This window comes from Ovis canadensis, chromosome 7 (assembly GCF_042477335.2).
Source record: "Ovis canadensis isolate MfBH-ARS-UI-01 breed Bighorn chromosome 7, ARS-UI_OviCan_v2, whole genome shotgun sequence".
In the NCBI taxonomy this organism is placed as follows: Eukaryota; Metazoa; Chordata; class Mammalia; order Artiodactyla; family Bovidae; genus Ovis; species Ovis canadensis.
The window spans coordinates 47,748,946-47,774,824 of NC_091251.1; the positions used below are offsets into that span (position 1 = coordinate 47,748,946).

The window sequence follows — 25,879 nt, forward strand, 5'->3', positions numbered from 1 at the left end:
TGTGAAAGCTGCAGAAGTCTACTATGGGTGCTCGGCACCTGCTAGGCATGGCAAGAGGCAGGAGCAGTGCCAGCCAGCCAGGGGTTGTACCCTAGCACTACGGCACCCTCAGGTGCCCGGCCAGCCTCAGTGCTAGAGAAGCCATCTCCTGAGTGCTCAGTGATGCCCCGTCCCCAGCCTCAGAAGAGTCTCCTCGACGGTCCCTTCCAGTCTTGGCTTCCAGTCACTCTTGGTCGGTGCATAAACCCCCTTCAGTGCCTGCTTCCAGACTTGGCCTCTGCCCACATCAGATGGAGCTGCTTTCCTGCTGAAGAAGCCCCCATCTCCCACCTAGAGAACATGCAGGAAGAGACAAGGGTCACAGGGATGGTGTGCCAAGGGGCACGCCCATCCCTTAACTCCTCTGCTGTGTTTCAGAATGGTTCCAAGGGATGCCTGCTTTATTCCCAAGACAACTGGCACACAGTCACTGAAAAACCAGAGCCAATGGGGAAAAGTGACTTTTTTCAGAAGTTTATTGATAAGTAGACTGTCTTTTTTTGACATTTTGAAACAAGATTACAAAAAAAAAAAATAGAAGCATTGTGTATTAATAGCATTTTTTGGCTAATTAACATGTCGCCTGGTACACTCAAATTCGGCCCATGTTTATCTGGAAAAAAACTCAGTGGTTGTCTGTCCTAAGAAAGTTACTCTTCTGCCACATTCCATGGAGGAAATAAACAGTGCCTCTTTAAACGCTTTGCTTATCTCCAAGGCAATCTGTCCATGGCATTGCTCTGGGCATCAGGAAAGGGCAGAGCTGCAAAGTGGAAAGGTCCCGGTGGTGGCTGTTAAGCCATGACTCTGGTGGTTAAACCCCATCCTACCTGGTGGACTCCAGTACAAGACATTCCCAGTGTTTTACAGGGGCGGCTACTGAGACCCAGTGGACACAGTGAAGGGCCACGGTTGGAGCAGTCAGGCCAGGCTCTGCTGAGGCCTTTCCTGTGGGTCTGTAAGTGGGGTGGGGGTTGGAGGAGAGTGCAAGGCATTTGGCTTCTTCTCACATGCGGACCCACCTGGACACCAGTCCCATGATATGGAATAAGAATCCAACTCCTTAAGGCCCACCGCTCTATGGGAGGAGCCACAGCCCCCAATCCAGGTGTTACTGTTGCACGATGACAAGTGTTCCAGAGAAGCCAGTTCAGCCCCAGCAAAGCAAAAGCCAACTGAATGCACGGCCCTCCCCACGAAGAGTGGCCCCACCCCAGGCCATCCAAGCATGCAGTGAGGACGCAGGACGCCAAGCAGGCTGGACATCAGCATGTGGCCACAGAGCTGTACTCTGTGATCATGAGCTGTACACAAAACAGACTTGAGATTCTTAGGTTTTCTTCTGTGGAGTCATGGACAGCATGGAGAGTCTGAGAGTTCTAGAGTTCAGTTGCTTCCAACCCCCAGCCATCCATAAGTGCTCTAGGGAGGGCGTTCTTAGACAGCCAGGTGGTACTGGGAGGACAACACAGTCGGCCAAGGTGTCCAGATCCTGAGGGCTCTGTGCTACCAGCCCTGCTGCACACGGTCAGGGGGTAACAGGTGTTTTGGATCCAGACTCAAGGAACTCTGTGCAGGTCCTGAGGAGATAAGGGTCCTCACTTGGCTGCCATTCCTAATAGTTTCCAGTGTTTTTCTTTCCAATCAACTTTTCACGATGGGTGACTTCAGGTTTTAAAAGAAGATATTAACAAAAATGGACATGCAAATTCCTTTTTCTTCATTTTTTTTCTCAGCATTTAGCTGACAGATGATCTGCCAAGGTCATGGGGTGGTGGGGTGGGGATCACCCATGAGATGTTTCTATCCTCATAGCATCAGAAACCTCCTCTCCAGCTCCTCTAAAACAATATTCCTCTATGTCAGTATATAGACAAAATCTACATATACACACATTAATAAGTGTTAAAAATATATACTCACGGGACATATGTGTATATATTTATCTTTACATGACAGCTGAACATAGCAAGATCAATCTGAGTGGAAATCAGCTAACTCTGGCATCTCCAAACCTCTGGACAAATGAACTCTCTCTCCTTCTCTCTCAATCTTGTCCTTTGCTGGAATCAACTATGCTTACATGCCTGGGTGGTCCTCAGGTGTTTGCAGAACCATCCACTCAGATTACAGTACTGGAATTACAAATGTCTCTTTTCTATGTGTCTAATTAGTTTAAAAGTGCTCATTAAGACTAAATCCATGTTATGTATTTACTTCTCTTAAAGCTAAATTATTTAGAAAGTAAGCTAGGGAGCATGAGGGCTGGCAACTGGGTTAATGTTTCTCTAAAATAAATGTCTTTAAATCTGCAGTTCTGCCCTTGATAACATCAGGGGAGAAAAAAATGTGGTTTTGGGAAGGTGGGACTGTTTGGATTTCCTTCATTTTTGGTTCCAGGCTATGTGGCCATCACAATAGTGATGAAATACCATCTCTCTTTTACTGCATAAGTAATGGTGATGGAAAGCCACCTGCATCCCGCATCTGGAGCCCACATAGAGGCTGATCTCCATTGGTCACAGGCGTTTGGGTGAGTGGTCCAGAGAGATTCACACAGGGGCCCTGGGAGAGAGAACACTCAGGAGCTGATGTATAGCTAAGTGCCCAAACCCTGCCTCATGGGGCATCCGTGGTATGAACCACACAGATTCTGAAGAAAAGGCTTTATATGAGAGATTCCCTCTTGTTTCTGCATAAAGGCCTTTATCTTTTATACAGAAACTATATTTAAAAAACTGGACATGATAAAAATGCCCATTTTCTTGTTATAAAAATAGTTTCTAACACTAGTAGACCGACCTCTTCCACCTGATAGCCCGTGAGGGTGGGCAGGCCCCTCATTCCCTTTGCGTCCGCAGGGCCAGGACAGTGCATGCACCAAGCCATGTTTTTGCTGAATTTAAATCCTGCCATCAACCAAGAGCCTTGGAGACATGGGACCACGCTAACTGAGGACTGGGGAAAGCCACCTCTTTTCTTCCTCTAGTTTAAATGATAATCTTTGCTACAAACTATTGGACAGACAAGTAAAGCTCATCTTCAGATTTCAACGTGACTAGAATACTAGAAATCTCGCCAGTGGTTAGTAAAGGTTGTGAGTTCCAAATTCCTAACCAAATACAACTTTGCTGGGAAGGCTTTGGGTTTGGGGGAGCCCTGGGAAGGCCGGCCAGTGGATGCTGTGGGGGACACTCCCTGTGGCCTGGCTGCCTGTGCCGTGGGCCAGCAGAGGGACGGGAACATGCAGACAAGGTGTGTCCTCCCCTCTAAGCCGGAGCAGCCCTCTTCTCTTTGGTAGATAGTTTGGAGAGAACAGAAACCTCTGCTATTGTTTTTTTGTTGTTGTTTTTTTTTTCCACTCTAAATAAAGCAGGGAACAAAATAAATAAGCTGGTCTTTGCTGCCTCCCGTTGTTCTCTGAGGGAGAGCTGGGCTCATAACAACGAACAGTCCAGTGGAGCTTAGCAGTGCCCCTGGCTCACTCCCTGTGGTTCCTGGGATTCCATATCCGAGTTTCTCCAGGCTTCCAAGGACTTCCTGGAAGCCTTCCTGGAATCTCCCTTTGTTCTCAACCCTTCAAACTTCATATCCATCCCCTCTCCCCAATATTTTAATAGAAACTCAGGGAATTTTAAGGTAAAAGGACCTGATCTAGGGTCCAATGTCTGCTCTTCCCATTCTACAGATGGGGAAACTGAGGCACAGGGCAGGTAGTGAATCACCCAGGGTCACTCAGTGAGCTGGTGACAGGGTGGGCCTCAGGCCCAGGCTGCCCTGATTCCCGCCCCACACTGCCTTCCCTGTGTGTGGTCTGCCCCTTAGTCGGCCTTGGACAAGGACTTCCTGTGGGAGGGCGGCACGAGATGGGGGGGCAGGCTGCTGGGCAGCTCGTAGCCACTGAGCTTGATCTTTATGAGGTGCTTGGCCAGCGCGAACTCCTCCTCGTCCAGCATGCCATCACCGTCACAGTCGGCCAGCTTCCAGATCTTGCCTAGGACGCTGTTGGGCAGCTTGGAAGTCACCATCTCCTTCTTGGCGTTGATGCCTGATATCTTTCCGTTGATGGGTGACAGGGTGTAGAAGAGCTCGTCGTAGACGGGCTTGTCTTTGGCCACGACCCACTCCTCCTCATCGGCACCCTCCTTGGCGCCCTCCCCGTAGCCCTGGTTGAAGGGGCTCTCGGCCGTGCCGTCGAAGGCGCCACCCTGCACGAGCGGCGGGGGCATGCTCATCTCCTCCTGGCTAATGAGGTTCATCAGTGACGAGATCTTGTTGGTCAGCATGTTGTCCACGGCCTCAATCAGCTTGGGCTTCAGCGAGTGGAACTTGGTGAAGTCGTAGTTCTCAAGCTTTTCCTGGAAAAGGAGAAACCACAGACTTGGTTAAAGCCCTCCTGCAGGAAGCAAACAAGGAGAGGGGTGGCTGGAGGGGACAAATGATCCCTTAAACCCGGAAGCCCATACACGGGGCTGTCCAGAGCTCTCTCTTTGGTATCGTTCCCATATCTGAACTCACCAGGTGTGGCTTTTGGAACAAGAGGCAAGATACACGGGATGCAATGTTTTCCTGGAGTAGCTGACCGAGGTTAGTAACAGCATGAGGGACAGTGAACCCCTAGGACTTTGAGACAAAATCCCTTCACCTTGCCTTTTTTATTTTTAAGCACTCTGGAGATCTAGTAGTTTAGCTTTTAAAGAATTTTACGTACCTTACATACTTCAGCTGATCTTTACAACAATGCTGAGAGTTAGGAAGGGCAGGTATTAGTAAGCTACAGAGAGCACAAAGGGTGTACTGGCAGAGTCAAGACCAGAGCCCAGGCCTCCTGCCACTCGGCTAGCTTCTTAGTGCTGTAATGTGAAGCTGTGATAGAGCTGTCCGTAGAACCTATTTAAGTAAAAGTGATTACTGAAAGATTATGGTGACCAGTTAAAAAATAGTTTACAGTACAAATACGTAAAAGTTGAAACTGCTAAGAGAGAGAGGAGGAGGGATGACAGGTGTTAGTCACCTTTTAGTCATGTCCAGCGCTTTGCGACCCCATGGACTGTATAGCCTGCCAGGATCCTCTATCCATGAAATTCTCCAGGCACGAATATTGGAGTGGGTTTCCATTCCCTTCTCCAGGGGATCTTCCTGACCCAGGGATTGAACCTGGGTCTCCTGCATTGCAGGCAGGTTCTTTACCATCTGAGCCACCAGGGATGGGAAGGGCAAGTACAAATGCAGCCAACAGAGCTGAGAGGTATTAGTGGGATGAGGGTTAGTCTCAGCTCCATCTCCTGGGAGAGCTGGGTGGAGCAGATAGAGCACAGCGTCTGGAGATGGCCCTAGCGGACGTGGCAGTTACCTGGCCAGGATGGGAACCGACTATAGATGCCACAGAGGTTCTGTGGATGGCTTTGTAGAAATAGTCCTTCCTGCTTTGGTTCTCCTTGCTTACTCACCTTCCTTCCATCCATCCATCCATCCATTCATCCATCTAATTCAACATTTACTGACCATCTGTTACATGCCAGGCCCTGTTCAGGAATGTAAATATGAAAAGCCACAGGCTCTGCCTTCAGGGAACTCATATTTCAAAAAGGGCTTGACTTAGTTTACAGTGAAACAATGATAAGATAAAATAGAATAAAGTCATTAACAAAGGGAAAAGACAAGAAAGTGAAAGAGGGAAGGAACCATCACATCAGACAATGAAGGCTGTGAAAGGCTATGTTCCTCAGCTGCCCTGGCTGGGGCCCAGGGATCATACCCCTTTGCTGTCGGTGGGGAAAAACCACCTGGTTATCACAAGAGATAAATCCTCTCTGGTCCTGAACTGTGAGAGTCACTCAGGGGATTTTTAAAAGGGGCCTGAAAAATCTAGTGAAAATGTCTTCTACAGCAGTTCTGCCAAATAAATGCAAAGAATTCCAGACATGGTGGTTTTTATTTGGGCTCTATGTGAAGTATTTCTGTTTGGACAATCCCAGAGGGCCAGGGAGGGGCCATCCAGGGGTGTGGTTTTCTGGACGTGAGGCAGGGAGACTCCCGAGGGCAAGAGCTTTCACATACATACCCCTCGGACCTGACTGTTCTGGACAGAAGTCATGGGACAGGTAGTTAGAAAAAAAATGCAACTCTGTGTCACCATAAATACCACACTTTCATTGTAAATAACTGGGGAAAAACTAGTAAGCAAAAAATATCTTAAATCACTTATAATACCATCACCCAGCAATCACCTTTGCTAACATTTTGGGTGGGACACATTTATAGCCATTTTAATAAACACACATACACACACACTTTTTAGCTGAAATAAGACAAAACTATTTAACAACCTGCAGTTTAAAGAAATAATGTATCATAGCTTTTTATGATATCAATTTTACACAACCTTTTTAAAAATTTAAAATTTTATCTGATTTAATTTTTAAAACTGCCAACTATGGTTGACTTACAATATTGTGTTAGTGTCCAAAAAAGTGATTCAGTTTTATATATACATAACCTTTTTCAGATTCTTTTCCATTATAGGTTGTTATAAGATATTGAATGTAGCTCCCTGTGCTCTACAGCAAAAACTTGTTATTACTCAGCCACAAAAAAGAATGAAATATTGCTATTAGTGGCAACAAGGATGGACCTAGAAATTATCATACTAAATGAACTAAAAGAAATATAAATATCATATGATATCACTTATATGTGAAATCCAAAAAATAATACAAGTGAACTTATTTGCAAAACAGAAACACACTCAAGATATAGAAAACAAACTTATGGTTACTGAGGGGGAAGAGGGGAGAGGGATAAATTAGGAGAATGGGAATACCACCACTATATATAAAATAAACAACCTTATTCTTAATAGCAACATGGTAATGAACTGTATAGCTGGGTCCTTCCTCCTTTACCCTGCCCCACGTAGCTGGACATTTAGGTTGTTTTCAGTGGAGAATCAAAATTGGGGTCTCAAGGGTATGCTGGCAGGGCAGACATTCTGTGCTGTTATTCAAAAGTGGAGTCCTGAGCTTCAGATGGTGGAGAGGACAGAGCTGGCAGATCTCAGGAGAGGAGCTTCCAACACTCTTCTCAGCAGCACGCTCTGTGGCTGTCAGAGCAGGCTGGGCTGGGCCGACACCCGGCCAGCGGCCTGCACTCAGCTCAGAGCAGTGGGTCAGCACAGGTCTGGTTTCTAAGTTACCTTCCAGTTTTCATGTCCTCCATCCTCACTGACAGACCACAGTCACCTGCATGTCACCCTAACATCAGCAGCAAATGATGCTGCCAACACTTTGGGCTCCTGCTGCTGGCATCTCAGTTGGTCAGCCAAGGGGACTGAGAAGAGCAAGCAGGCAGCCTACACAAAAATCCCAGTGCTGCTGGGGTAGACAAGTCTGGATTCCCCTGAGTGCACGAACACCTACCCTGTTTCCTCATGAATGAGCCTGAGCTCTGGGCACACACAGAGCCTCTGTGTCTGGCCAAGCGGACGAACGAGGGTGGTGCCCGCCCAAACTTTCCACTCGCCTGCAGGGGACGTGGATTCAGACTGCAAATCTCTGGAAAACATGCCAGGGGAAATAGCCACATATTTGCAGAGGTGGACAGGAAGCAGCAGCAGCAGCCATTCCCGCCCTGGAGGGCACACAGGAAGTAAGTTCTATGCTCATGTGTGCGGTACCCGCCTGCTCAGTCCTGACCAGGGGTGGGGTGGGGTCCAAGTTAAACCACGCCATCCCTGCCCTCCCCAGGGTAGCTCCAAGACTTGTTATTGGGATGAACATACACTGGGGAATTTATAAAGATTTACCCATCAACAACTGTATCCATCCAAGCCACCAAGCCTGGGATCCTGGAACTCCCTCCCAAGAGACAAAGATCAGTCCCAGCCCAGCCTTCGCTAGGCTCTCGCCTGCCCACCCACTTCCAGCATGTACCAGAAGCATTCTGGAAACCCCTGGGAGGGTTGGGGTGGATAGCGATGGCTCTGCTGCCCTCTGCTGTTGAAATGCCGCCAACTCATCAGCTGTGGGGGCCCAGTTCTCCAAGGAGTGGGACACAACCCGGCAGCTAAACAGCATCAGCTGTGAGGCCCTGTTCTCCAAGGATAACTGTGCCACCCATCACGGTGGCCTTGCCACTGGTCCCTTCATTTTGCAGCATGGGTGGACATGCTGGTGCAGCAAATCAGATCCCCTCCCCAGGCAGGCAGTGCACTGCGGGTCACTGGCCTCCCCCGCCAGCGGGCAAAAGCCTGCAAAATACAACTGGCTCTTGGCTTCGGAGAAGAATTACCCTGTCTAGCTTGGTCCATGAGAGCACAGGAAGAGCAGAGACTTAGAGCTGGCCCCGCTGAGCTCTCTGTGAGATCCTGGGATGTGCCAGAACCATAATCATCTCCAACCTTCTGCCCCTGCACTGTCCCATACACGGGAAGGCTCACTGTCTGTGACTGGAAAGATAGATGCTCAGAGGCCCTGACCCACACCCAGACCCTCAGAGCTTCCTGGCTGACAGCAAACTAGCTTGTGTAGTAAGCATGCCCTTGGGGCTTCAGGCCTGCCTTGTTCCTTGGGGATTCCCTGAAGGACTGGGGTGATGTGATCAAGGCCTGGCTGGCTTCCCAACGAAGAATCCTTGGCCACCTTCCAGGAGTTTGCTCCAGAAACCACTGGTCTATAAGCCCTGTGAGCGTCACGTCTAGATTAGGGTCTGAGAAACTCACTACCCTAGAGCCTGCTACAATATAAACAAACATACACTAACTTATGAACTCACTCAACACATATTCACTGAGTGCCTGCGACACCCCAGAAGCTGGGGATATAGCCAAGAAAAGGACATGGGTCACTGGCTTCATGGAGTAACAGCCTTCTATGGGAGGCACTAAATAAGACACTGAATAAATTAATTATACCAAAGCTCAATGACACGTATATTGTATCAAGGAGCATACTGCCCAACAAAGGGCTTTGCTGCCAAAATGTCACTGCCAGTCACAGCCACAGCAGCACAGACTGTAACCCAGACTGGACCTCTGTAGGGGGGACAAGGATTTTTATTTTTTTGCTGTTTACTCACTGGTTTATTCCAAGGGCCTAGAAGAGTGATTGGCCACAGTAGACTTAGTTACTTAGATGAATGAATAAAAGAACACAGGTGACGGGGCACCCAGGTGTCCAGTGATGGTGCTAAAGCGCCTGGGGTGGAGCCTGACCACAGCGCAGGGAAGGTTCAGGTCCTTCCTGTATCACCCAGCTACATGGGCTGTGGCTGAGGTGAGGGACTGCCCCTGGTGACCAGCTCAGAGAGGCCTGGGGGCCCTCTGACTGGCCAGCCCCAGGCGAGCATGCTCAGGAGCAGCTCTGGTCATAGAGTTCACTTGCTCTGTACAGAGGTTCCCCGGGGACAGGCAGGGGGGCCTGTCAGGAAGACTTCAGGTCTCGGGAGCAGCGCTTTGTGGGTGGGGCATCGCAGGAGCCTCAGGAGACGGCGAAACACGGATGCCCCATTAGGCCATTGTGCGCACAGTATATTTACCCACAGCTACTGTTTTAGTCAAGAAACTGATTTCCCTTCCAAAATATCTGAAGGATTCAAGGGCACAGTTGTCCTTCAGTTTGGTCATGGGGTGCAGGGCATAACCCAGTTAAAGCAGAACCTACTCAGGAAGAGGCCCCAGGCACCCTCAAATTAGCCATCTTGTGACGAGAAAAAAAAAAAAATCCAATCCATCGTCTCAGTACAGGAGTATCAATTTCACTTAAAAAAATATATACATTTCTATATATTTTTTAAGCTGACTAAACCATTTTTGACCAGATCTTATCTACCAGATGCATTCACCTTGATCCCAGGTATTGCAATAGTAAGTGTAACCCACTCCAAATTTAGCATGTACTTTATATAGAGAGAGTTAACATTAACAAAGCCCTCAGGATTGACGCTGCCCCTCCTGAGGCCTGATCTTGCCTCCACTACTGATTCTTCCTCCTCCCATCCTTCCTCCTCCCTGCAGGCTGGCCCGAGGCTCACAGGCCCAGAGTCTCCAGGGTACGGCCAGTGTGCTGTAAGCTCTCTTTGGCTCAGGTAGTGTTCTTTGAAATTCAGAGCCAAAATCTGAAAACCAGGGGACTTTCCGTGAAAATCCAGATCTCCAGCTTCTCATGAACCATCCAGGTCTGCACTCTCATAGAGCAGTGACCACCGGGAGGACAGGGCCTCCCCACTGAGGAGGGAGTAGGTATTCCCCAGTCTGTTCCTGCCGTGGGCCCCACAGTTCTCATCACACTTGCAGAACTCTCTTCCTCTCAGTAGAGACATATTCCTCAGAACCCACATTTCTACCAAATGTGAGAAAATAAGAGGTGGATGGCCCGGTTTCCTTTCGCTTGGCCAGCCTGCCTCACTTGTTCCAGTTACTACTGGCTGGTGGCTGCAGGAATCTGAACTGTGTTGCCTGCTTTCCAGAAAGGACTGTGACCTCCAGTGCAGATGGGTCATTGTACTGGACAAGGAGATGGTCTGGCTCTCTGAGGAGCCAGATGGGGCAGTCTCACTGGCCTCCCTCCTCGCAGGTGGGGAGGATAAGGTCAGTGTTGAAACCAGAGGTTGCCTAACACCACTGCCAGAAGGTGGACATGTTGGTCAGGCCAGGGTGGTAGTATCTGCTTGGAGTCATCTGGGTCTGCCCAGACACAATGCAGTGACTCTGAAATTAGGACAAAGGCTGCCTGAAGCTGACCTTTCAGGGAAACCTTCAGTGAGCCCAGCTCGCTGTCCCCAGTGGACTCCAGCCACAGCCACAGCCCACCATGGCTTCTCACCGGGCTCCTGACCCTGCAGTGGCAATACTGCCCAAGCACATAACCGCGTGGGGCAGTGCTGGGGAGGGCCGGTTTGAGAAGGCCCCCTGAAACTGACCTCCAAGGTCACTCTCAGCGGCTCTGGGATTCTAATAAAACAGGTATCACCTCAGTGTTAAAACAACCTTGAACACAGCCTAAGGAAACTATTCAGAGGATTTTTTCAGGCAAGCTTAATTTACTTCTTGAAATGTTTCCCCTTTTTGTTTAAATGTTTCAGGAGGCAGGCAATTTCCGCTTTATTCACAGGGACCTATAATCATGGATTACTAGGAAAACAAAAACACTGCGTTCTCCTCCATTCTAAACCATGAAACCCGCATGTGTACCCAGCAGCCAGCGGGACCAGGTGGCAGTGCCCCTCCAACCCCACTGGTGGTGCTGTGATGGGCCTCCATACCTGCATGGCCTTGACCTTGGGGAAGTCCCCTGCAGAGATGTGGTATTCTCGCTGCAGCTGAATGTAGATTTCTGGCAACCTGCTGATAAGTTCTCTCTTCTTGTTCTCTTTTCCAAACATACTTGGCATCTCCTTCTTCAGGAAGCTGATGATGTAGGCATGTACCTGAAGGGGTATATGTCAGTGAGGACGTGCCATTTAGAAGAGATGCAAACAAGATGGCAGCTTCATGCACCGTAACACGTAACAGGCACCCCAAGGGCCATGGTCCTTGGGACCGGAGGAGGGTGAGGACCTGGTGGAAAGGGATGCGGGTGCTGGGTGGGAAAGAGCCTGGTTCTGGCGAGTAACCTAAGAAGACCCAAGAGAAAGGTCCACCAGGGCTGGTATACAGGAGCACCAGGAAATGATGCTGAGGCTGATGGGCATGGAAATCTGTGAACAGTGAGATGAGGCCTCGCATTAACTTCCCTTTAGACAGTTTAGATCTCAAGACCAGTGAGGTCATTTCTGCACAAGACCAGCTGCCTAAGACCAGGCCGGAAAACAGAAGTGCCCTGTGGGAGAGGGAGACCTGGTACACGAGGGGGGAGCCCCAGAAACCTTGGTCACTTAGGGTTAGCTGGCCTGGCACTGTTACCCGAGAAGTGGTGAATTCCGATAGGAGGGCTCTGCTTGGCCCGTGTCACCTCCTTCCCTAAAATCTCCACCCTTCTACTGATTTCCAAATTTAGGATGTTAAGAAACGCTCATAACAAAGGTTCTCTTTGTATATCTAGAATTCTACAGAGTAATTTAGAAGCCAAGAAAATAAATAAGAAAAGATGAGAAGGCAGTGATTACAGAAAGAAAATGACTATGTAGCTATGGAAAATTCTATTAAAGAAAACAGATGCCTACTATAATCTTGTGGAAGAATGGAAATTGGATAGAGTGGGTAAGCAGATACATTCCATGGCTCAGTTGAGGGCCTCTGTGTATGGATATACACCAGGCACAGCCAAACACATTTTGCTAAGATTTGAACACTAAAGTAAGTGCACAGTGCAAATGCTGACATGCTTGGACCAGACAATGCTAACTTCTCCTCCTGTATGAAGGTCACTTTAACATAAGCACACCCTGTGCTGCCTGGCTATTTCTGCAAGTATGACTGGGACAGATGGTTGGATAGCATCACTGACTCAATGGACATGAAGCTGAACAAACGCTGGGAGACAGTGGAAGACAGGGAAGCCTGATGTGCTGTAGTCCATGGGGTCATAAAGAGTTGGACACAACTTAGCAACTGAACAACAACAGCAACCATAGATTGGGAGAGATGCTTTTAAACCTTCCTGTCACTGGTAAACTTACTTTTCAAATTAAAACAACTTAAAATATTTGCACAGTTCTTCAAGATAACTAGAGAAATCCAAGGTTTGGGAATCCTTTTATTTAGAATGATGGGCTTTAACTGCATTCCTGAAGATATGATGAATAAGTATTAAAACTTGTAAGACAAGTAATTTCCTTGGCTGGATTAGTTACCTGGCTTGGTTTGGATGGGGTCGGGGAGGGCCATGTGTAGCTCCAAAGGACTCGGAGGGGTTGCCACATTCCACTGGGAAGAATGAACTGTCACCAGCTGTCCTTGCATTATTTCCTTGGCCTTGGCCCTCCTGGAACCTCTGGACCTGTGGACCCCTCTCTCCACCTGCCCTGCTTTGGAGGTTCCTCCCAGCTGAAGGAGCAAGTACCCCCACCGGCTTAGCCTCCTATCCACAAGGGTATCTTTCCAAGACCCCTTCCCAGAGCCCACATCTGGGGTAGCTGCCAGGGCCCTGTCCAGGGAAGGCCGACTCTCCACCCAGTCTGTGGGAATGGCACCTTGTTCTTGAACACCGCCTGATCCCCAGGGGCCTGTGTGCCCTGGGCTGGGCTGCAGGCGATATGCCCACAGCTCTCCCCGCCCCCCCACCTGCTCCCTATCCCTGCCCTCGCGGTGCTCACTGCTGATGACTAGGCTGCTGGATAATGGGCCACCCTTGGACGCCAGGCCTCAGGGCCCGCCTCCTCCCACCTGTCTGGCATTACCTGAGTCGTGACCCGCAGGTGACCTGCTCGTGCTACACGCTGCTGTCAGCCTCAACCTCCACTTCCAGGAAGCTCTACTGGCCTGATCTGGGGAAGGTTCCTGTTGTCCTGCCTCTGCATGGTCGCCCCCTCCTGCCTTTCCCTGGGCATCCTAAGACAATAACCCGGGGTCAGACTCGATGCATGGGCCCTGCCTTTAAGAAGATCATCATGTTACGAGGTAAATTACAGTCCTTAGAATCACAGAGTATTAAATCTAGAAGGGGTTCCTTTAAAATGATTGAATTCCTGGTTCCAGGGAATTCATATGACCCAAGGTCACACAGCTAGTTAGGAGATGCCAAGCTGGCACTAGCATTCACCTGCCTCATTCTGTACTTTACAGAATCAACTTTTGTTAATTACTTTTTGTGGGTGTGAATGAAAAATTGTACTGATGCTGCTGAAATCTGGAATTCACACCGAACTGTGTCCAATGGAACAACTTTGAGGTTTGGCTTCTGATTGTTTCTAACTCACAGGGAAGCTTTGGAAAGATCACGTACTCTTCTCTTCCCAGACTCAAAGAAATGGATGCATTATGGCACATGATGTGAGTAAAAACTGCAGTCTTCTAGGAGGACTGAGTCTTGTGAGTTTCTAAGAGCCCATCATAAACAAGCAGCAGTCAGGGTGGCTGAAATCCTCACTCAACTTGAAAAGCTCCCTCCTGCCCTAATGCGTCCAAAGGTGTGTCCCCAGATAACGGAGGGCCAAGGGCCAGACCTGGCGAGGGTCCTCAGAAGGAGGTAGAGACAGTCTGACTCTTTGTTGTTTATAATCAGAGAAAATTAATCAAGAGGAAGAGGAATAGGATAAAGCAGAGGTGGGCAGGATGGGACCTCGTTTTGGGAGTCTGGGTCAGGCCCTGCTATGGCTGCCCACTCGCTCACTGGACAACTCTGGGTGAGCTGTCCCCTCCCTGGCATCAGCTCGCTCACCCACAAACTGGAGCTGACAACCCTTACCTCACAGGTTTGTGGTTATGAGAATCAAGAGAGGGCACGTATTTGAAAGCACTTTGTCCACTAGAGAGAGGAGTAAAAATGTTAATTGACCAATGACCAGACACTTGTAGCTGGAGGGGTAGTAACACCAGAGGCAGCTTATGGCTGATTAGTCCTTACTGAACAATGAATAAACTCTCCACATTTAAATAGTAACATGATTAATCTGGGTTCCAAGTTCTTCATTCACAAGCAAATGGCACTGAGCCCTGTTGAACTTCTGAATGTTTCTATCTTGTCCAGTTCACTCTTTCCCTTGTATAAAACTGGAAAAGTCCCTACTCATAACCAAAGGTATGCCAAATGGCTTAAAATGTCAGGTTTTTTTTTTTTTCCCCTGGGCTAATAATGAGCAGAGAAAGATGGATTAAATGAACATGGATTTATAGTTCACATCTATACTCTGCCACAATCTCATGAACTATGTTCAGTGACAAGTGTTTATATATCCAATGCTGAGAAGCATGTACACAGAGAGATATTGGCTATATCTACCGTGGGCTTGGAGGGCAATCGCAGCAGTGAGTGTGGGAAGCTTGCAACACGCATGGACAGTAGGAATGGAAAGGCCTATGGAATCTGGATACTGGCGAGTGACGTGGAGCCAGTCAGGGTGGGAAACATGGTTCTGCATGGAAAACTTCAGGGTTGCCCAGGTTTAATATGACCTGATAGAGATCTGCACCTTTGCAAGCCCAGCTGGAAACCTGCATAGAACAGGGGATCAGCACATTTTAAAAGTGGATTTATTATGACATAAAAACTTCAGTTCATAACCTGAAGACCCAGACGGTGAACCCGTGAGGTAGTAAGTGTGAGGCTTCAAGATGCAGCTGATTGGCTCCCACTTGGGTTCCTTATTCTGTCGAAATCAAAGCCGGGACCAATAGCGGATGTGATTCTGAAGAGCCTTAAAGGGGATGCGAGGGGCCCACCCAGTCATCCGAGTCAGCCTTCAAAGAGATAGCACCCCCGTGTATGCGGACTCAAGCTACTGACACACCCGCTTTGCAGCCTGAGGCTGCTGACTGGGCTACTTTTAAACACTGCCTGGAAGACTAAGCATCAAAGGGACAGCTACCAGCCCTTGTAGAATGATTCTTACATAACTTAGCTTGGGTCCATGTGGTGAATTTCCAAATGTCTAATTTCTCCCCCAGAAGGAATGGGCGGTACAGACAGACTGGAAAGCTCGTTCCTCCAAGCCACATATGATGAAGAGGAGAACACACTTTGAAGACGAAACTAAATTACACAGAACTATACTAAATGCCCCAAACCACTGACCTCTCCTTTCCTTTCTCACTTTTAGTTTGTTCCTTCCTCAAATGTTGACTCATTTTTTAACTGAACAAAGATCTCCAAGTGGGTGGGAACCTTTCCTATTCATGAGCAGTGTATTTATAAAAGGTGGGGTCCTAGAGTAAACTTGCCTTGCTTTTTACCTTTGTGCATTTATCCCACAAACTACTATGATTTAGAGTTTGAGTCTTATTTCATTCAAAGAATTTTTTTTACGTTGACCAATTTTTTCAAGTCTTTATTGAATTTGTTATGATATTGCTTCTCTTTTATGCTTTGGTTTTTGGTTGCCAGGCATGTGGGATCTTACCTCCCCAGCCAGGGATCAAATCTGCACCCCCTCCATTGGAAGGCAGTCTAACTACTGGATCACCAGGAAAGCCCCTGAATTTTAACTTGGCTATTTTAATGATACTGAATAAAAGTAAACTCTTATTTTCTAAACCTTTGGTGGGGGCTTTCCCCAAACAGATTACTCTAAAAAACCATGAAATGAAACTTGACTGGCATCTGAGATTACGAACAGTCTTCAAAGAAAGATGTCTACTGATATCATAAGATATATACTCTTTGAGGCTAACCAAAAAACTCACTCTAAAGATTTCCTGTTCCTTTAAATAAAGGACTGGGATAAAAAATGTAAGTAGAAAAAGTAGAGAAATCATTAAGTTTCAAGAGATCTTTAGTAAGAGTGCCATTTTTCATATTATGGGAAATGTCATAGTTATGATACTTTGATTACTGCAGAACTCAGCAGGACATTAACAATGCCATTTCTGGCTTTTATTTCTGGATGGGCCACAGATTCTACCTAATTATGGTGGTCTATAAATAGACACACTCCACCCACCAACTCAGAGCTTCCCTGGTGGCTCAGTGGTAAAGAATCTGCCTGTAATGCAGGAGAGGCAGGTTCAATCCCTGAGAAGATCCCCTGGAGAAGGAAATGGCAACCCACTCCAGTATTCTTGCCTTGGAAACCCCACGGACAGAGGAGACTGGCAGGCTACAGTCCATGGGGTCACAAAAGAGTCAGATACAACTTAGCAACTAAACAACATACCTACGCAGATCTGACACCTGCCAGGTGATATCTGGAATCTTATCCTTTGTATACTTTCAAAATCACAGCTCGACAAACTTCTAAACTTTGTAGGGTTTATGTGGATGGAGAATATTACAGAATAATCAGAATGACAGATTAATGCAGAAAGCAAGGGCATAGTAAAGACCAACAGATGCTGTCCACGCTGCATTTCAGGTGAATGCTTTCCAGACCAGGGGGTCAGGCCCTGGTTTGAATCTATAACTTCAGGCTGGGAAGTTTTGGGTAAGTAAGGTCCCTTTCTGAGCTTCATTTCCCTTGTATGAGAAATGAATGTCCAACTTTGCGTACTGTGGGCAGGATCAGATAAAATAACATATGCAATGCAAATCGTGGGGCTTCTAGAACATTATAGACCCTTAGTCAAGGTTGGCCTGCCAAAGGAAAACTGGATCAGGAGAAAGAAAGATGAATATATCAAAACCCAAGAGCATTTTTATGAAACAGGAACACTTCAAAGAGCAAAGCTCAGGTGACCCCTTGTCCATTTCAGCAACAAGTTCACAAATGGAACATAAAACTGCGGACGGTGTAGGAAGTGGATGGCACTGGTTAGTGGTCAAGGCTATTGTGCTGAGTTCAGCTTCTTCTCTGCCTGAGACTGTTTCCTGCCCCCCTGCCAGCCTTGTGCCGCCCCAGGAACACACTGGCACAGCTCAGGCTGGAAACATCCGTACTTCAAACATTTTCCTTTATGAAAAGGAACAAGCCAGATACTATTCTTAGGGAGAAGAAAAAAATGAAGACCAGCTTTTTTCCTAGAAGTAAGCTCAGCAATTTGACTGCCCCCTGCCCCACCCCCCGCCTCTACACAAGGGCTTTCATTATTCCCGTGTCAGTACACACAGCAGCATTCTGTGCCTCTAAACCCAGGCCACGCCAGCCCCTTCACAGGGCCCAAGGTGCCAGGATGGCAGCAAAATCCCATGCTCCTGGCACCCCCAGTGAGCCTTTTGCCTTTTACTTATTTATATGATCAAACATAGCTGCATCTTGAGTTACCAGGCCCTCAGTGATGCCTCGTAAATTTAAAAAAAAATTCCATGGATATTAAAAAATAGTTAAAAGATCTTGAAATCTGCAAAGGCTATGACGTCATTTACCAGCCTTGGTTATACAATCATTTTGGGTATTACGTACCCTGAAGGTGAATTTCAGTTATATCAGCCAGAGAAGAGAAAGACCACATACCAGGGGTCACTAACTCGGCAAAAACAGACTTCCTGCCACTGAGCCAGGGAGGGAAACCATCTCAGGAGAGCTGCAAATTAGTGGATTTACAAGCCTTGCAGAACTGGAACAAAAGTGGCTGTTCCGGGAAGGAAGCAGCCTGTACAAGAAGAAAAGATAAAGAGCTATGACTCAGGAGCACAGGTGACTGCAGATCAGCGGAACCACACGGGTGGAGGGTGTGAAAAAGCCTTAGGGGGAGCAAGAGGAAAGAGCAGATCCAGGGATGATGGGCGGGGTAGCAGCCAGGGGGGTGTCAGGTCGCAGCCAGGAGGGATGCTGCCCTGAGCACACGGGCATGCAGGCAGTGAGGAGGGGCTGGATAGCTGGTCACCTGCACGTCGGTCACCCTCAGTGGAGCCCTCCCTGCTCCCTGCCCCAGCCAGGTCCCTTCTCAGAGCACAGTGTCTACACCTGGGCACTCACAGCTCACCATTCTCAAGAGGGGAGTTTGGCGCCCCCTCCTTCACCTGACTAGGCTGCCCAGCCCTGGCGTAGGGTGCTGTTGACTGAAGTAGGCAAAGTAATGGTCGACTCTAGACGGCTGGCCTGTGGGCCCCCAGGCCAGAGCAGAAGCCACTCGTGGTGCAGCAAGAGGAAGTAGGGAGATGCAGGTTCTCTGCCATCAGAAGCTGAAGGAAAAATGAGGCCTCCTGACCAGGCATCTGGAGAGGCAGGCCCGGGACTGCTTCTAGCAGAAGGGACAAGGTCAAAGCAGAAGGCTAGACTGGAAGCCAGGAGGGCTGTCTTTAGTCCTTTGTCACTAAAGACCTCTGGTTCCCAAACTCAACTGATCATCAGAATCACTCGGGGAGCTTTACACACACACAGACAGACAGACAACACACACAGACAGACAGACAACACAGACAGACAGACAGACAACACACACAGACAGACAGACAACACAGACAGACAGACAGACACACAGACACACACACACACACTCTCTCTCTCTCTCTCTCTCTCCCTCTTTCTCTCTCTCTCTCTCTCTCTCTACCCCCAATCAGAGGCTCTGGGGCAGGGCTTGGGAACTTACATTGCTTAAAGCTCCTGGACGCTTCTGATGATCACTGGGACTAGATAAACTCTGGAGGCACTTGTGGTGTTAGAGGACTATCATTTTATGAAATGTATACATAGCTTTTAAAGAACTTTTTTTTTTCCTGTACTTTTTCTTAGAGGAGTCACATGTTCCCCTCTCTTCAGAGGCACAGCAAAATAGACTATGCTGTTAACACGAGGGTGGTTAGATCACTGCCCACCACCTGGAGGCACAGACTCCTGGGGCTGCTAAAAGGCTCAGCCGTGAGGCTGGAGAGTGGGAACCACAGCCCAGAATGGGGATATGGTGTACCCCTTCCCGAAATGGCATAGTTGGTGGGCTGGGCTGAGCCAACCTCCTGTGGCCTCTCTGTGCCCTCGTGTGACACAGGGCTCCACGCCTTAGGCACAGGGTGATGAGTGCTGGTCCCTCGGCACCCCACTGGTCCCACCACCACCACCTCTCTCTGGTTCGGTGGGTTATCTTCCTGCCATCCTAACATAGCAGCAGCATCCAGGTGGTAAGTGCATGCATTTCCCCAAGTCCCGGGTGCTACGTCAAGCACTCTGCAAGCCAGGTCACACAACCCTCCCAAGCACCCTGTGCTCTTACTAGTTCCATTTTATAGGTTGAGTCAGGCTTGGAAAGGAGTCATTTGCCCAAGATCACAGAGGTAGGAGCCAGAATCTAAAGAAGATACTGATGGTCAGGCTTGCTTCATAACCCTTCCATGTCCTGTTCCCTGAGGCTCCTGGGGTAGAACCTCCGCCTATTTTCCCTTACAGAGGTGCATGTGGGAAGAGTCCCTGCCCAGGCTGCTGCTGGGGGTCTCCAGCTTACCTTGGCCAGCCGCGCTCGCTTGATGAGGTCGTTGAGTTTGCGCACTGCCGCCTTCTGGGGAAGGCTCTGGATGTCTCTGAACAGGTCCTGGGCCTCGGCCTCGAAGAGCCGTCGGTTGTCAGTGTTCTGCAGGGGCTGCGTCCAGAAGGAGCCGATGTAGACGCGTAGCACCTCAGGCGTGTTGATGACCTTGCCCAGGGACCACATGAGGGCTCCATAGACTCGCATCAGCTGTTGCGTGTCCACTTGGTCGGCCTTGTTCAGCACGACACGGATCTTGTCATCCTGGCCCCGGAAAGCCTTGATGGCCTCTGAGAACTCGTCTGAGATGTCCAGTTTGTGTGCATCGAAGAGCAGGATAATCCTGTCCACCCGCTCAGCGAACCACTGAAGGACCTGGCAGAAGTCATACCCTGTAGGGAGGGAAGGGGCAGGTCAGTGCGGATGACTGCTGCAGGGAATGTGCTGGCAGGGGGCTCAGAACCACGTGGGTCTCCGGCAGCTGCCAGGGAGAGTGCCCGGTCTTCAAGCTGGAGGAAGGGGAGGACTCATGATATGAAAACTGTTTCAAATGGGGCCCTCTGGGCTGGATGCATAGAGTTAACACTGGGGATGCTGGGAGTCCTTTCGTGGGCAGTACCAGGGGATACTGTGGTCACTCTGACTAGGCAATGCTTGCTTCCATATCTGTAATTTCTTTTAGCCCCCAGGAGTCTCTTGTTTCACCTAGTACAGTCTTTCAGTTTAATGGCAAAATTGAGTAATGGCCCTGAAAAAATACAGGCCATGGTTCAAAAGCTCTCAATTTCTACCAAAGTCTCACTTTTCTGAAAGTAGCAGAGCTGGAGAAGGAAGAAACCTAGTGGCCACTCGAAGTCTTGTGGAGTGTACAGGAAGTACCACAGAAGGGAAATTTCCATCTATCTAAATTTTTAAGAGTGTTGAGATCAGAGGTTGACCTGGCCCAAACCGTGACCTGTATTTATCATTTGGACTATTTATATCTTAAGCCTGTTGTAAATATTTTTAAAATTGTGTTTCACAGCCATTCCATGAAATGGTCTCTTGCCAATTTCTTTCTAAAAATGACCAGACCCATGACAATTCTGTTTATTTTACTTTGGCTGTGTACCAACACACTCCAAACCACGCACCCAAATCAACACTCCTCTCGGCTTGTGGTCAAGGCTTTTGAGCATTTCTCAGGGAGGCAAGTCCCATGAGAAGCAAACAGAAGGGGCCAGTCTCCCGGGCTTATTTTTATTCTCAAGGCTGATTAGCTCTAGAATCAAGCCTCAAAGCAGTGCAGTCAGAACCCAAAAGGGATATTTCCTGACCCTACTTTTCATGCTCTTGCCTCTATATTTAGATCTGGAAAATTTCCAAACACATATAACAGTCTAGAGAATAATGTGATGAATGTTGACGTGCCCACCTTGTACCTTTAAGAAATTTTCACTTGACCTTCTTTGCTTCAAATATTTAAAAAAAATTGAAGTGTAGTTTATTTAAATAAAATACCACATAGCAGCGAGGATGAACTAGATTTTCACTTGTCAACACAGGCAAATCTCACACACACAAAAATCAGTTTCAAAAGCACATGTATAGCATGATAACATTCACTTACATTGGTAAAAAACAAAGCACCACTCAGTAACCTATGGATATGTACTGCAGCTCGAATACAAACAGGTTACATGGGTTTGCGGATGCTGGTTGATTCTGGGGATGGAGGAAGCGAGGCATCTAAAGTAGATGAGTGCCTAAAGGAGAATGAGCTATTAGAAATGAAGGGGGTCCATGAACTAAAGTTTCCACGAATTGAAGAACAGGTGTAAGAGGAATAACTGGGCAAGCAAACTGGATTCAGATACATTTAAACAGGGACTTCCCTGGTAGTCCAGTGGTTGGGAATCCGCCTTCTAATGCAAGGGAGGGGGGTTTGATCCCTGGTCGGGGAACTAAGATCCTATACACCACAGGGCAATTAAGCCCAGGGGCCACAACTAGAGAACCTCACGGGCTGCAACTACGGAGCCCACGCACCACAGCCAGAGAAAGCCCATGTGCCACAATGAAGACCCAGCACGGCCAAAACTTGAAAAATAAAAAGATACATTTAAGTAAGGAGAACATTCACGAAAGTGCTGAAGCCCCCATGACCCCCTCCCCAAGCCCTGTCCTCAACCTCCTCCCCAGAGGAAACCACAGACCCTGGATGCAGGGCTTTATGTCACTGCGCATGTGCGTGTACGCTGCCAGCTCAGGCCTTTCACTTCTCTTTCTGTCTCAATGAGGGACTCCCTGATTCCTTGGGTGGGGGAAAGGAGACCAAAGGCAGTTTCCAGAATGTGGGCTAGAGTTTTTCATTGCTGTCAGCAGCCAGTTTAGATCAGAGGAAAGGCAAAGACCTATGGAACAGGTCATAGCGTAGGATATGAAGATTCTGAGTTAACATTTCACTTGGTTCTGTCCCTGTGAGGCCAGAGCAAACCTCCTAAGGTAATGTGGGTTCTGTCATTTGAGACTGACCTGTGCACCAGAAAGCCTAGATCCTGGGTAGGAGATGCTCAGCGGATGAAAGATGGTGCTGATCCCTGGGGGCCGGGATGATGTTTTGAAGCCACCCACTGAAGGCCCTGTGTGTGGATTTACTTTTCCAATAGGGAGGATGGACTTGTCTCTCTGACCCAATGCCTCTCTCATTTGGTAACTGAAGGTTCATAAACAGATTGAAGAAAAGGTTGTGTCCGGCATGCACACTGGGGGAGGATACCAGTTGTACTTTGCTGATTGCTCTTCCTGTTGGATGGGGGTTAGCATGGGTTCCTTGGGGACCACAGACGCTGAAGGTGTGGTGGACAGTCTCTTGTGCCACTCGTTAGCAGGCTGGGGTACAGATAGGTGATTTAGAATCAGACAATCATCTCCTGGGCTTCCCAGGTGGTCTAGTGATAAAGAACCCGCTTGCCAATGCAGGAGATGCAAGAGACACGGGCTCAATCCCTGGGTAGAGAAGATCCCCTGGAGGAGGGCACGGCAACCCACTCCAGTATTCTTGCCTGGAGAATCCCCATGGACAGAGGAGCCTGGTGGGCTACAGTCTATGGGGTCGCAAAGAGTTGGACACGAGTAAGGTGAAATAGGAAAAGGAGTACGTCAAGGCTGTATATTGTCACCTTGCTTATTTAACTTCTATGCAGAGTACATCATGAGAAATGCTGGACTGGAAGAAGCACAAGCTGGAATCAAGATTGCCGGGAGAAATATCAATAACCTCAGATATGCAGATGACACCACCCTTATGGCAGAAAGTGAAGAGGAACTAAAAAGCCTCTTGATGAAAGTGAAAGAGGAGAGTGAAAAAGTTGGCTTAAAGCTCAACATTCAGAAAACGAAGATCATGGCATCTGGTCCCATCACTTCATGGGAAATAGATGGGGAAACAGTGTCAGACTTTATTTTTTTGGGCTCCAAAATCACTGCAGATGATGACTGCAGCCATGAAATTAAAAGACGCTTACTCCTTGGAAGAAAATTATGACCAACCTAGATAGAATATTGAAAAGCAGAGACATTACTTTGCCAACAAATGTCCATCTAGTCAAGGCTATGGCTTTTCCAGTGGTCATGTATGGATGTGAGAGTTGGACTGTGAAGAAAGCTGAGTGCTGAAGAATTGATGCTTTTGAACTGTGGTGTTGGGGAAGACTCTTGAGAGTCCCTTGGACTGCAAGGAGATCCAACCAGTCCATTCTGAAGGAGGACAGCCCTGGGATTTCTTTGGGGGGAATGATGCTGAAGCTGAAACTGCAGTACTTTGGCCACCTCATGCGAAGAGTTGACTCATTGGAAAAGACTCTGATGCTGGGAGGGATTAGGGGCAGGAGGAGAAGGGGACGACAGAGGATGAGATGGCTGGATGGCATCACTGACTCGGACGTGAGTCTGAGTGAACTCCGGGAGCTGGTGATGGACAGGGAGGCCTGGCGTGCTGCACTTCATGGGGTTGCAAAGAGTTGGACACGACTGAGCGACTGAACTGACTGAACTGAAGGTGACTTAGCATGCATGCAATTCTCTCCTACCAGAGGATGGTGTTGAATCTTAAGGGAATGATGCAAAGACACAGGGAAAATGAGAATTTATTTATGGCAGAGATGGCTGAATTTAGATGGTGATAGTGGCTTCCTAACCTAGTTTTTGAGCCCAGCTCTCTAGTCTTCCTATCCATTCTGTGAACAGCCTGATTTTCTGAAAACTCCTTTTCTGAAACTCCTTTTTCAGCTTCTTTGGTTTGCTACCAAGGACCATGATTGGTAAATAATCTATCCCCACATTTGAATATTTCCAAACTATGGATGCTTTTACAACCAGTGCCAAAAGCAACTTGCCACTCCAATAGCTGTCACCTCCTCTGTATGTGAGCACCATGTAAATTCAGCCATGCAGACATGTCTCTCTTCCTCCATGGGCCACCTGGGTTGACTGGTTGGCCTCTACGGTAACATGTGTGTTTCAACTTTAATTTGGGTTCCTAAAAGTTATTTTAAAAAACACTTCGTTCCAATACCTCAGTGAAATAAAAAGTTACTGGGAACAGAGCTGCCAGATCTAAGTGTGCTAAAGTGAAGCCAGTACTCACCTCGGGAGGAAGAGCTGTATGTCTGTACTCTTTTGTTTTAAAGTCATGATGAAAGCTTGGTAAGGATTAAGCAGTATGGGTAGGTAGAAGTGCTTTGTTTGCCAGTAAGAGGTGTAAAAGAATGGCTTGTCACATGTTAGGCAACACAATCAAAGGTGAAAAAAAAATCACTAAGTGTCTCAGAAGAAAGCAAAGAACTGTCAAAGCTGGGAGAGGTTGGTCTGCTCAATTTTTGCCTCACATGCACTTGTTGTAATCATTATTTTACCATTTTTAAGTGTACAGTTCAGTGGCATTAAGCTCATTCATATTATTGTGAACCATCACAACCATCCCTCTCCAGAACTCTTTTTTCACCTTCCCAAACTTCAACCGTGCCCACTAAACAATAACTGTTGATCCCTTCCTCTGTCTTCTGGCCTCCCAGAGCCCTTTGCTTGTTCTCCTATCAAATGACTTTACACAGTGGATTATAACCCAATGGATGTACAGGGTTCTCTCATTAGATAATAAATTCTTTAACCATAGGGACCACATCTTCCTCACAGTGGCACAAGTCAGTGATTATCAAAAGTGTGGGCGTTGGACTCAGGCTGCCTGGGATTCTAATCCTACCTCTGTCACTCACTAATTTTGTGACCCGGGGCATGCTGCTTTATCTCTCTGTGTCTCATTTTCTCATCTGTAAAATAGGGCTAATAATGGTATCCATATACTTCACAGGGCTGTGGAGTATATGGGTGAAGCATTTAGAATCATCTTGTTAGCTAAGTTCTCTAAAATGTTATGACCTGGTTATTTGAAAAATCCTTGCCTCCAATTCCCAGTGCCTGGTGGGGGCAAAATAAAGATTTGCTGAAAGATGCCTGGCTGGGGTGAAGTACAGCCTGCAGCCATGGAGAAAATAAAATTTCCCTAATTAAACTGGGTAAAGCTGACAATGCAGTGATGCTTGAGCCATGTGAGAGAATCAGTGCTCAGAAGATAGCTGATAGAATATACTGACTGAGCAGAGACTGCTCGTATTTTATGAATAGAGCCAGTGGCCTTTCTTCCCTTGCTTGTGAAACAGAGGGAGTTCTACCAGTTGGTCCTAAAGACCCCACGTGCAAATATTCACTTCTGTCAATCCAACTCTTTGCAGCCCTATGGACTGGAGCAGGTTGCCATCCATTCCTCCAGGGGATCTTCCCAACCCAGGGGCTGAACCTGTGTCCTCTTATGTCTCCTCCACTGGCAGGTGGGTTTTTACCACTAGTGCTACATGAGAAGCCCCTCAAAGACCCTGG

The 25,879-nt window shown here is 47.9% G+C and overlaps 1 protein-coding gene across 1 annotated transcript in view; it reads right to left on the reverse strand.

Moving 5' to 3' along the window:
- Positions 1-497: 497 nt before the first annotated feature.
- Positions 498-25,879, reverse strand: part of EHD4 (EH domain containing 4) — an 86,138-nt gene continuing 60,756 nt past the window's right edge. The window contains exons 4-6 of the mRNA XM_069596097.1: positions 19,943-20,355; positions 11,299-11,463; positions 498-4,397 (exon numbers count right to left, since the gene is read on the reverse strand). Of these exons, the coding sequence (XP_069452198.1) occupies positions 3,861-4,397; positions 11,299-11,463; positions 19,943-20,355 (1,115 nt within the window). The 3' untranslated portion in view covers positions 498-3,860. The remainder of the gene's footprint in view (positions 4,398-11,298; positions 11,464-19,942; positions 20,356-25,879) is intronic.